This window comes from Anarhichas minor, unplaced genomic scaffold (assembly GCF_050575085.1).
Source record: "Anarhichas minor isolate MPS153535 unplaced genomic scaffold, ASM5057508v1 ptg000087l, whole genome shotgun sequence".
In the NCBI taxonomy this organism is placed as follows: Eukaryota; Metazoa; Chordata; class Actinopteri; order Perciformes; family Anarhichadidae; genus Anarhichas; species Anarhichas minor.
The window spans coordinates 1,630,664-1,643,535 of NW_027466533.1; the positions used below are offsets into that span (position 1 = coordinate 1,630,664).

A 12,872-nucleotide genomic window follows, 5' to 3' on the forward strand; every position below is an offset into this window, starting at 1 on the left:
GTGTCAAACACAAAGGTTTATTTAAAACATATATTTTAGAAACACTATTTTACTGTTGAACCTATACGTCACACGTATCGCAGGAGCACTGAGGCTGGGTCGGGAGGCGGAGTAAGAGAAGAAAAAGATAAATAATGGTTCGACAGAAACTATTGAATTTATTGACTAAACAGTATTACATGGAGTTTCAACCAAATAACAGATATTATTTTCTCAGTCTTTAAATTCTAGCTTATTCTAAGTGATTTTATTTTGATGTCAGATTCTTTAATCACCCTATTATTTAAAGTAAGGATAAGCATGCTATAGATAAACAGATTTAAAATACAATAGCACACATTTGTTACTTTGCCTTTACATTATAGACTATGTCACTTTGTTTACATGTCAGAAGCTCTTACGTACCTTCTTCGTCCACAGTGAACAACAGCAGCTCAGGTGGTGGAGTAGAATTAAAGGAAAGTATGATAATGGTAAATAATAATTTAATAATTTGTAAATGTGTTTGGTCCTTGGGGTTTTTCTTCAGATCAATTATCCAACAGTTGCTTCTCCAGAAGTTAGTTTCCAGGCGATCAAGGTTTTTTCAAGATTTCAGCTTTCCAGCAGAAAAGTTTTCACAGGCGAACTCGTGTAAAGTCCAAGTGCGAATGAGGATTCAGAGAGACCTGATGACCTGAGGTAACCTCGGTAGAGCGTCACCGTTCGGTTTCCATGACTTTCACTGATGTGCGTGCATGCGTGTGAGCGAGTAAGAGGGTTGATGGACGGTTAATGGATGATAAAACATCGTTGGACTGATTTTATCTGTTTCATGATGTGTCTCATCTTCATTTGCCTCTGCAGAAACTCCTGCAGCATCTCATACAAAGAAAAATGTCCTCACTACTTTATTGACAGATATTCATTTACATATCAAGAAATGACTTAGTTGCCAACCGAGTAAAATCAAAGTAATAATATATTGTAATCTGAAAGGATTAATAACCACCAACCTGGTCATAACCTAGTTATTAACGATTAAAACTGACCCAATAGCCAACAGTTCATATTATAAAATTAAACATAATATAATTAAAACTGTCGAATGGAAAATATTTGCTTCCTATACAGCTCCCTCATTTTTTTAAATAGCTGATTAATACAGTCATGTGGAATATTGAATGATTCAGGTTTTGTGTTCGAGGACAAACCTTTAGCCAACATGATGACTAAACAAATGAAACGGAACAATAGTTCCAAAAACAAATAATTTCAACAAATATTGTACAAAGTCAGACAGATATCACAATATTATAGGCTCTGCTCCGGTGTTGTAGAGACTCTTCTGGCAGACCAACTGTAAGATGTCATGAATGTCTTTGAGCTACAAGTAAAGGTTGTGTAAAAATGATTACTGATCTATTGGCCTGAGATCACTGATAATAAAAATAATGGAAGAAGTAGCCTCGAGAAAGGTTCACCAAGCATAACGATTCGTAGCTTGTTTCATATTCTTTTAGACCAGTTTAGCACATGAATGATGGGGGATTACAAATGTGTTCCAGCAGTGGTTATTATCTTCCCTCAAAGCTATAAAATGTAAATCTGATTTAGAGGTAACAGCAAATAACTACGTTCTCTTCTGACATACGTTCAGCTAAACTGCAGTTAAACTGGACACATAACGATCCTTCCATCATTCAGACAACTTCACACAATGCTGTGAGTTCATTTAGTTAATTTACTTTGTAAAACTGCAATTAAGCTTATTTTTTGTTTTGTTTTTACTTTGCACCATTAACACTAATTCCTGAAAGGAAATATTCAGAAATGCCTCTAAAACAATATATCAGGAGCTGCACTTTTGATCATCACGAACATCAGGTTTATATTTTTATCTAAAAAAAAGTACATCGTATCCATAACACTTAATCTATAGTATCAATAATATGTCAACTAGCTTACATTAAAACTGCAGCGGGAATCAGTCATACAATACATTGTTTTAATGATTTCAGTTTGGTTTTGTTATCTGTGACCTGAATGAATCGACCGCTTCAGTTTGACAGATAGTCAGTAACCCTCATCTTGGCATCAAACATCAACTGAAGCATATGTCTTTTTATTTTTTGAGTATAATGAAATGATATTACATTAGTTGGACAGTATAATAACTTGTCCTCCATTGGGTGGTTAAATATTTAAAGATTCAGAAGTTCCTCTGAAAACCAGCATGCATCAGGATCTGTTTACAGCTGCAGTGACATCTAGTGGCTTCAGCTGATCTCTCCAGTGTTGATGCTAAATCACAGCTGCAGTTTGTAGCTGCAGCTGTGATTTTGCTCCATGAAAAGCACCTAAAACCTCAGCTAGTCTGATGACAGAGCTGCAGCTCCCAAATGTTTAACGCAACATTGAGGTTGTTCTCCTACAAATTCATGGCTTTAATGAGGAACAATTCAGGTCACAATCCAGTGTTTCATGCGTGGCAAAATATTTTTTAATCACTTGTATCACAATGCAAGTTCAAACATAAACCTAGAGAATTCATTTCTCACGAAGGTTTTTGTATTATTTTGTATTTCTGCTTTATCAGAAATAAACAACAAAAAGTTAAATTTATTCTGATAAGAAATGTTGCTATTGTTGTTATTCATGTAATATATCATTTTTAAAGCTCTTTATGGTGGACACATCCAAAGGCCCATCAGATAGGAAGTTAGTTATCGGGCATTTGATACATTCAGAATTTGCCCTATTGCATCGTTAGAGGGCAAAGGTCAAATTATGTTGTCCTTAGCGTCATTCAAATGTGACTGGTAGATAGATTATAGTTTAAGCTTTACAATGATATACGACTTCAGGATATTCTGTTATACTGGCTTTATTCGTAAAATAGCGAACAAATGTGGAAAAAATTGTAATAATGGAGTGATTGCTCTCCTATCGTTTTTACAGTTTTTTCAGGAAAAAAATAAACTTGTTTCTAGGGTTGAAATATTTCAAGAAGTTACACAAGGTAGTCCTCCAACTCCCATCATCCACCGCGGTGATTTATCCGGAAGAAAACCTCCGCTTCTCCCTTGCACTTCCTCTTTCCGTCAACGGAGTTTAGGTATGACATCTACAGTCTGATTCCCATCCTAAAATCTGCTCTAAATCATGATTTTGTTAGTTCATCCACTGTAATACAACAGATCTAAATATTCGCTAAATGTATGAGAATAAGTTGTACTGAGTATTTTATTGGTAGACATGTTTTGAAGCATTTAATTGTGGTTGTGAGTAGCTCCGTGATAACATGGTGCCGTAACGGCTAAAAGGCCGGTAGCCGCTACAAGCGGGAAGGGTCTGTGTTTTATCTTTTAAGTGAGCCGTTTACACAAGTTATATTTAATTTCGATGTATTTACAACTGCCAGTAAATTTACAGCAAGTTGCGCTGTTACTGTCAAACGATATCCCGCTGTATACCGTGACGTTAGCATACATTAGGTCACAGTGGCTAGCTTGCTATGCTGAGGATAGCTTCTAAGTGAAACATTTAGTTTGGAACATCAGGTTAAAGTTGCTCTTAACTGCTGTTTAGCAAACTCCTGTCATGGCTGCTTAATAACCTTCCCTTCAGAAAGTGAACTTGTTGAATGAAGTCAGTAATTAGCCATTAGCATTAGCCACAGGCCTCAAAGCTAGCACTCGCATGCCCAGCTGGTAAATAACGCTGTCTTGTGGTCTTGTTTCAGTACACGATGGGACGTGTGATCAGGGGACAGAGAAAAGGTGCGGGCTCCGTGTTCAAAGCCCACATCAAGCACAGGAAAGGTGCCGCTAAACTCCGTCACATCGACTTTGCTGAACGCCATGGTTACATCAAGGGGATCGTGAAGGTAAAGTTAGTTTAGCACTCAGACACGTTTTATAGGAGCAGATTGAAGTCCTCATACTTGTTGGTGAATGCAGACTGACTTTGTTTTCCTATGGTGGTCTACCCTCTCTCTCAGGATATTATCCACGACCCTGGCCGTGGTGCTCCCCTGGCCAAAGTGGCCTTCCGTGACCCGTACCGATTCAAGAAGAGGACGGAGCTCTTCATCGCTGCCGAGGGCATCCACACCGGACAGTTCATCTACTGCGGCAAGAAGGGTACGAGGCTGAAAGTAGACTCTCCTGGATCAGCATGAGGCAGATGAACACAGTACCTCAACTGTTTGGACCAGTCTGCTGTCCTAGCACTCCCAACGTGGTTCACATGTGACGGGGTCATTATAGATACAGTTGTTTTGCTTGCACGCCATCAAGCGATGGATTTGAAAAGCTATTTCTGCTTTAATGTTGAACTCAAAGTAAATCCACGACCATTTAAAGTTTTTCGGAAATGTTATTATGGCCGACTTGGTGAGATTGCAGTCACGATGTTAATGGAAAAAATATTTTGAAGGCTTAAACATTGAAATTGTCAGCACATTTGGATAGTAAACACTTTGGTGAATTTAGTTCACCTTCAGTGTTTTAAGTGCGTTCCTATTAATCCAGGAGTCCCACCGGGGTTTGAAATAGAAACATTTTGGACTAATTTCACTGCATCTGGCATCTTTCTGTTGGCTCTGTATGCTGTTATGATGCCTCAAAATCCTTTTAACATGAGTGAATCTCATGTTTACATTCAGTCTTGCATGTGGCAGCCTACAGGGAGTTGCATCCAAAGTAGTAAGGGTGCTCTGATCATGATTTTTGGTGCCGATCAACGGGGAGCAGTATAGTCTAATCAGATCACGGGGTCTGTTTGGAGTAATTTCTCCACGCCGGTCAATAAGCGATTCTGCTCTTTGTGTGCTTGATTCACTCTGGGCAGGAACATTAAAAAGGGTAGGCAAGCATTTGTTTATGTCGTATAAAATATATCCTTTTATATTTTTAACTAGCAGTGTGGTTTCTTGCCAGATTAGCTAATGGAAAAAATAGATCAGTGAGGCGCCGAAGCTATTGGTGCAGATGACGAACCGGCTGTGGAGCTCCGCGGTGCCGGGCCTTCGCATGCATGCGTCTTCAGCTGTGGAGCTCTGAGCAGGAGAGAAAGCAATCAAATGAGTATTGAACATGTTTGAACTTAGAATCGGTGCGTCATCTGATTGGCCTTTTATAGAGACCACCAATTAAACTTCTTAGAATGATCATCAGCTGATGACGATCGGAACACCATTTCAAAGTTGTGTGATGGGATTGTTAGAATAAGGACAGAAATGGGTTCTTGTAAACCAGTGAAATTGAGGTCACATTGTTGGATGGAAGTGTAAGATGTTTCAGTGTGAAGCCCGTGCCTTTAAAAAATATATTTTTTTAATTCCACAGCTCAGCTCAACATCGGCAATGTCCTGCCTGTTGGCACAATGCCCGAGGGAACCATCATCTGCTGTCTGGAGGAGAAGCCCGGCGACAGAGGCAAGCTGGCCCGCGCATCAGGAAACTACGCCACCGTCATCTCCCACAACCCCGAGACCAAGAAGTCCAGAGTGAAGCTGCCTTCAGGCTCCAAGAAAGTCATCTCCTCTGCCAACAGAGCAGTTGTCGGTAAGGACCTCAGTGTGTCTTGCGGAGCTGATGTTTCCTCGTTGACACTTGGACGTAAAGTGACGATCAGCAGAATATGAGTGTATCGGTGCATTTTTTGACCAGCTCTGCCCTGTTTGTGTGTGTTTGTTAAAGGTGTGGTTGCCGGAGGTGGTCGTATTGACAAGCCCATCCTAAAGGCTGGTCGTGCCTACCACAAGTACAAGGCCAAGAGGAACTGCTGGCCACGTGTCCGTGGTGTGGCCATGAACGTAAGTGAACACGAGCACACTGCAGCAATGTTATCTGTGACGCAAACCAGGTACAACTGATTTTCTGAAGTCCACTAAGGATGAGGAACAGCTGAGAGAAGTGAGAGATGACGTGTAGACAGATGGCAATCTTGACTTAGTGGGTGCACGTATGAACGCATTTCATTTGGTTCATATTTTGCAAAATAGATCGTTCCAGTGGGAAGAGCGATCACTGGAATTTGCATTTTTTTTTTTTGTGTTGGTCCCATCAAACAGCTTTATTGGTAGGCTATGTTTTGCAGCATATCAGAATCTGGAGAAAGGGATGTTTCACGAGGAGGAGGTGACCATAAGGCTTTAACGTCTTGTCATTTCTACATGGCTCCCCTCAAGTTCTCAATAGCTAATGGGAACTGTTTTCCAAACCTGTATTTTTTTTATCTGAAGAAGTTACAAGAGTTTTTCAGACATTGCACGTGTTAAATCGAGCACATTTTGATGTGTGACGTGGGTCAGACTGCTCGTCTATGTAGAAGGTGGTGCTGACATGAGGACGTGGTCTTAATGTAGATGCGTGTTAGAGGGGTGGACCACTAAACTTTTTTACCTAATAGGATGGTGTTGGTTTCACCCTTGTGAGGGTCTTCATTTAAAAAAACAAATGTCTCTCAAAGTGAAGCACCTTGTGACTGTAATGTCTTTAAAATATAACCACTCACTAAATACAAGCTTGTTTGATGCCGGGTGTCTGGAGCTAATATTATGCACTGAAAACAAGGCAAGGGGAGAGGAGGAAGTTTATTTTTGTTCCATCACTGTGAAGTCTCCAAGAACAAATGATGGTTCCTCTGACTAATGTCCCTTTTCTTCTCTCTGTGCAGCCTGTTGAGCATCCCTTCGGTGGTGGTAACCATCAGCATATTGGCAAACCCTCAACAATCAGGAGGGATGCACCTGCTGGTCGCAAGGTCGGTCTCATCGCTGCCCGTCGTACAGGCAGACTGCGCGGAACAAAGACCGTCCAGGAGAAGGAGAACTAAATCTGACTTTCTTGATAATAAAACGTGTTCCAAAAGAAGCTGTTCAGTTTGTTCATTTCTGGGTCAAAACACGGGTCAGAGATTAACAAAACACCTTATTGTAGATCATCACGAATGTAATGATTGAACTCTGTTTAGCTAGTTAAATCATCATCACAACAGAATAAAGCGGAGCTACTAAAAAAACAGGATCACCTGTTTTTCTATTTCAAGTGTACTACGAACACAAAACAAGTTTCTGCTTCCAGATGGACAAATAGGATTTATTTACAGTTAAATGAAACAGGTTTGTGGGGCTTTTAAGGGTTGTTTTTTTTACATTAAAAAGATTGACTTTAAGATAATTACAAAACCAGAGACTATGATGTTGGCTACTAATCAAACTACCCTATTACAGCAGGTAATCTTCCATTTTGAGGATAGTATTGGATACATATAGCTCGGACTGATGCAGGACAATGTTGCAAAACATCATTCATCCATTGAGATATTAGATTATGTACTGTTCAATACTAGAAAAGCACGAACTACAGCCGTTTGAAGGAATGTTGAGGTAGAATTTTTAAACTAGTACACTAGTCTGAGCTTGGTGTCCCTGCATCAGGACACTTGTCAGCCCTCATGCCAGTGATGGATGTATTCGTAGGCCGATTTAATAGCGCAGACATTCCAAAGTTTATTTGGAATGGTTTTTGTGAGCCACTCAAAGATTAAGGTCTTTTTGTGGAACAAAGTGAGGGGATTGTTTTCCTTTGAAGGGATTTTAGACATGCAGAAGTTCTCCAGCATTTCTCAAGAAAAACTGAAAAAAATATTACAGAAGCATTAGGTATTTTCTTGAGACCAATTGAAGGCTGCCCCACCCCCCTCGAGTTGGGAACGACAATAGAATCCATGTCACATCAATAATGCTGAGGCTCTCCAAAGAGACAGACCTTTCAAACAAAAAAAGAACAGTCAAAGTTGAAGCAGCAGAGACATCGTGACTTCAGGTCTGTAGTAGCCAGTAACTCCAGAAACACTGGTTCCTACATTTCCCATAATGCAACTCAGTGGCAGGTACATCTTTCAAAGGCTGTATTGAAGGGTTGACGTCCTGAGTTCAAAACTTGCAGGCTGGTCTACACGGTCACATTTACAGAAACACTAATTTATGCCCGTTTATTAGGTACACCAAACTAAAACAAACAGTCTAATCCAACAGTACTGCGATACATTCTACCTTCACAACAGTTACGTTCTTGTTTTCACTGATTTGGAGGATGTAGTTTGTCGTGCTGCTGAACTGAATTACATTAAGTTATTTCTGTTATTTTGTCCAACCCACTTAGATCAATGGAGGCAGGATAAATAAGTTCAACTGCAGCACAAACTACATCCTCTAAAATAACATGCATTGGTTTTAGCTAGGTGTACCCAATAACCTGAACCCAAATTATCAGATGCAGAAACAACAAACCACACACAACTTCCAAACTTGGTTAATAAAAAAGTAAAAAAAGTAATCTAGTTTGTGTGTATAGCTGCATGCTTTGTGGAAGAACGTTGGCAAAGCTTGGCGGTTGTTGTCCACAAGTAAAAATGAGACACGGGCAAGATTCCATGTTCTTTATTTGCTAAGGGCGCAATGCTTTTTTTGTTATATTTCTGTGCACAAAAAACCTCACAAAGTGAAAGTCCACATCGCGACTGTAGCTCCAGAATTCAACGTCACACCATGGCCAAAACAAAAGTCGGCAAAAAACAGGGCGCAGAACTCTGTACAGTCAATATCTCCTTTAAAAATAACACAAGGACAAAAATGTTCCTCTTAAATCAAATTCTATTTTTTTTTGTGAAATACAACAAAATAAATTCTATAAAATAAGAGCAAAATATTTAAATATAATACGATGGGCAGAATATTTTCATTTGCAGGAGTATTTGGTATGTTTTAGACAAAAAAAAAAGAAAAAAAATTCAAAAGAATACATGCATTCAAGTTACCAATTAAATACAGTATTTACTGATGTTTACCTTTTACTCCTACAGAATTACAAATTAGCTCAAGTTGCAACATGACTAACCAGCCACTATTCTTACAGTACAACCCTGCTGTGGGACCTGGGGACCCTCGCCCTGTTGCCACAGGGCGAGGGTCTCACTGAACCAGACCAGCTCCACGGCAGAAAGGCAGCCGATGGGCAACGAGTCTGTCTACGACTAGGCTCTATTGAAGAGACGGAAGCAAACCACACAGTCTATGTGACACCGGGTGACCCCAGTGCAGCGCTTCTGTTGCATATGTTTCATTTTTCAGAATTCCTAACGATGAAAGCTAAGCTGTCTAGCCCACCAAAAAACGGACTGCCAAATGTTGAAGTTGGAGGATTATAATGTGCAATTGAAAAGCCACTTATTCATACATTGGTTCAAAATATCACCCTCATTGTAGATAGGGTAGATGAGTAGAAAAAAAACCCAAACAAAAGAACCTCAGGGTAACAGCACCCCTCTGGAGATGTGGATTAAGAACAGCTTTAGGTTGTTATGATCACAAGTCTTCCCTTGGGCTACACTATTCTGGTGAGAAGCCATGCTAAATGTTACAGCATATTAACGAGAGCTTCAAAAAGGATTGAATTAATTACCAGAACAAAACAAAACAAAAGAAAAAGAAAGGCAATGAGTTTCAGAACAATGTTGCATCACTGCTTTTTCACATCAACCAAAAACACCGTAAAAGTCCACCCAACCATTCCATCACACTAAAACCAACCACAGCTCGTGAGTTGATTTGGCATGGGTCATAAGGTTGCCAAGGAGCTTAAGAATAATAATATAATTATGATAATAACAATGCGTCCTTCTACAGTTGAATGACCAGTAACCTTCCGATGGTAGAACAAACTTTACTGCTGAGCATGGGTGATAAAACAAAGAGGAGTCGTTGTCTTCTTACAGTTTTTTGGGGCATTTTTCTTATTTATAATATCCACTTTTTTTTTTTTTTTTTTTTCATAATATCTGCGACATCTCCCAACAGCAAACCACACAGAGTTATGCTACTGGGGGATCTGAACAGTCAGAAACATTAACATACTATGTACACCTTTTCGTCGTGTAGACAAGCGCGTCAGCATCGTCAGCTCCGGGTGAATTTGTTTTTTTCTTTATTAGAACTCTTGTCCACTCCCCTCGACCTCTGCGGCCGCCAGCAGGCCCCATGTCGCACGGTCAGGCCGCTCCAGGCCAGGGGAGAGCGCCGCCCGGAGGTGGCCTGGAGAGGGGATGGGAGCCCTGGCTCTGCCCTGCCCTGGGGCCGGAGAGAGAGGGGGGGAGAGAGGGGGGGAGAGAGAGAGAGAAAGAGAGAGCGAGAAAGAGAGGGGCCCAACAAAGAGCTCTGTTGACCGAAGGATGAGAGGAAGGAGAGCAGGACGATTGAGGCTCGAGGCACAGCAGAGGGGAGAGAGGGGGGGACGTTACTCCTTAGGTGGGGCAGGCGCTGGGGTAGTGGAGGAGGTGGTGGGCGCGGGGGCCGGGGCCGGGGCCGGGGCCAGGGCCGGAGCTGGGGCCAGGGCCGGAGCTGGGGCCGGGGCCGGAGCTGGGGTCGGGGCCGGGGCGACCTCCTCGGTGCTCTCCCAGTTCTCTTGTGCTCGCGGACCTGAGCCGGGAGTGGGACCAGGGCCTGGTGTGGGGGTGGTCTGGGCAGGGCCCGGAGTTGGGGCAGAGGCAGGACCGGGACGCTGAGGGTTGTTCATGTGCTGAGCAGCGGGCCCGGTGTACGGCTGCCCATGTGGGTGGTTGTTCTGTTCAGGGGGGGGGGAGAGAAGTGGACGAAAATCAGTTCAACTGTTTAACTAAGTACATTCAAACGTAACTCTATTGTAATGCATCTAATGTGATGAATAAACTAATAGTATTAACAAATATCTGTGTATCAAAAGTTAAATAAAAATCATCAAATAATCTTTTTTGCCATGGTCGCTGGAGAGACTGGCTACGATTTAAAGTCACCTTCCACGTTCCTACTCCCATCACATTTCATACGTCATCGCCTGTCATGAGGACGTGAACGGGTGAATGGGTGAACAGGTAAACATGTGAACGGGTGAACATGTGAACCCTGACACGCTACCTGCTGAAACTGAGCGGTTCCAGGAGAGTGCGGGTACAGAGATGTGTCCTCGGGTGGGGAGGAGTCTTGATCATCAGGTGCTTCCTGTTCATCTGGCTCCTGAGCAGACACGAGAAAGACGTTATCGTAAATTAACTCAACAACAGTTAAACAGACACTTCTATAGAAAGTATGCACAGCAGGAAACGCTAGTTTTATCTGAACACAACAGTGGGTGCGATGCTAAGCTCCTGGGTTTTCAGTGTGAAGTAGAGAGTGGGGTTGTGTGGGAAAGCCAAATTTCCAACTGCACTAGGCTAGCCAGTAAATGAGGTTTAGATGGGATTCGATAGTGTGCGTGTGCGGACTCTCCACCTGAGAGCATCCTGCTGCTAATTCTTTAGAGAAAGGGCTAACAGGAGGCGAACATGCACCTTTCTACTGTGGAGGCTGTTTACAGTGCAACACTTTCAAAAGGCTGGAGATAAATGATAACATGTTTTTCTTACTGTCATGAAATACCAGCTTCATTAAATAATTGTCAATCACTGTGGTTCGCTGGAGTCCCAAAGCTTTAGAAATGGCTTTGTAACCTTTTCCAGACTGATAGATCTCAATTACTTTGTTTCTCATTTGTTCCTGAATTTCTTTGGATCGCAGCATGATGTCTAGCTTTTGAGGATCTTTTGGTCTACCTCACTTTGTCAGGCAGGTCCTATTTAAGTGATTTCTTGATTGAGAACAGGTGTGGCAGTAATCAGGCCTGGGTGTGGCTAGAGAAATTGAACTCAGCTTTCGAAAGATGTGATAAACCACAGTTAATTTATGTTTTAACAGGGGGGGGCAATCACTTCTTCACACAGGGCCATGTAGGTTTGGATTTTTTTTCCCCCTTAATAATAATAACCTTCATTTAAAAACTGCATTTTGTGTTTACTTGTGTTATCTTTGTCTGATATTTAAATTTGTTTGATGATCTGAAACATTTAAGTGTGACAAACATGCAAAAAAATAAGAAATCAGGAAGGGGGCAAACACTTTTTCACACAACTGTATCTATGTGTCATGGTATTGTGTTTAACATGTGCACATATAAATATATATATATATATTTATATATATATATATATATATATAAATATATATATATATATATATAAATATATATATATATATATATAAATATATATATATATATATATATATATTTATAAATATATATATATATATATATATATATATATATATTTATATATATATATATATAAATATATATATAAATATATTTATATATATATATATATAAATATATTTATATATATATATATATATATATATAAATATATATATATATAAATATATATATTTATATATATATATATATATAAATATATATATATATATATATATATATATATATATATATATATATATATATATATATATATATATATATATATATATATATATATATATATATATATATATATATATATATTACAACATGGAAATACAACAGATCCTGTAGAATGTAAAAGCTTGTGTACTAATAGATAATATCACAATCTAGCTATTATCAATCAACACTGGACATTTCTACTAACTTTGAGATTTTTAACAATATTTTAAGAATCTGATTTAATTTAAATAAAAAAAAATTGAGTAAAAAAAGATTGACAACCTTGTGTTAAGAGGTTGTTTTGTCAAATTGTGTCCTATTTTTCTAAAGGAGTGGCTCTCCCAACTAACTAACAAGTAAAGCCTATTAATACCTAGCATATTAGCTGTACATATTAGATACGATGGCATAATGGAGAACAGAATCTGGCTTAAAGCACAGTACAGCTGTGACCTCACAGCTTAAATATCGTTTACTAATGATCACTGAAGTATAGATGAGGCTAAGAGCTTTCTGTCAGATGCAGGTGGCATCACAGTTTGAGTTGGGGAGGAA

The 12,872-nt window shown here is 39.9% G+C and overlaps 2 protein-coding genes across 8 annotated transcripts in view; one reads left to right on the forward strand and one right to left on the reverse strand.

The window, feature by feature from the left end:
- Window positions 1-3,009: 3,009 nt before the first annotated feature.
- Window positions 3,010-6,860, forward strand: rpl8 (ribosomal protein L8). Its single transcript, XM_076081843.1, has 6 exons — window positions 3,010-3,097; window positions 3,725-3,868; window positions 3,983-4,124; window positions 5,331-5,549; window positions 5,685-5,800; window positions 6,664-6,860. Exons 2-6 carry the CDS (start codon window positions 3,731-3,733, stop codon window positions 6,820-6,822), a joined length of 774 nt encoding a protein of 257 aa, XP_075937958.1. The 5' UTR covers window positions 3,010-3,097; window positions 3,725-3,730; the 3' UTR covers window positions 6,823-6,860.
- A 1,555-nt stretch (window positions 6,861-8,415) lies between these two features.
- usp9 (ubiquitin specific peptidase 9) overlaps window positions 8,416-12,872 on the reverse strand; it is a 38,844-nt gene continuing 34,387 nt past the window's right edge. For all 7 annotated transcript variants that reach the window (XM_076081841.1, XM_076081840.1, XM_076081838.1 and 4 more), the window contains 2 exons: window positions 10,940-11,038; window positions 8,416-10,610 (listed from right to left, as the gene is read on the reverse strand). In XM_076081841.1, the coding sequence (XP_075937956.1) occupies window positions 10,284-10,610; window positions 10,940-11,038 (426 nt within the window). In that variant the 3' untranslated portion in view covers window positions 8,416-10,283. The remainder of the gene's footprint in view (window positions 10,611-10,939; window positions 11,039-12,872) is intronic.

Bases quoted from the DNA above. Each gene is read 5' to 3' on its own strand.
- rpl8 (XM_076081843.1), top strand. From the start codon at position 3,731: ATGGGACGTGTGATCAGGGGACAGAGAAAAGGTGCGGGCTCCGTGTTC. The intron at 3,869-3,982 runs GTAAAGTTAGTT...CCTCTCTCTCAG, and splicing joins ACATCAAGGGGATCGTGAAG to GATATTATCCACGACCCTGG. The intron at 5,550-5,684 runs GTAAGGACCTCA...TGTTTGTTAAAG, and splicing joins TGCCAACAGAGCAGTTGTCG to GTGTGGTTGCCGGAGGTGGT.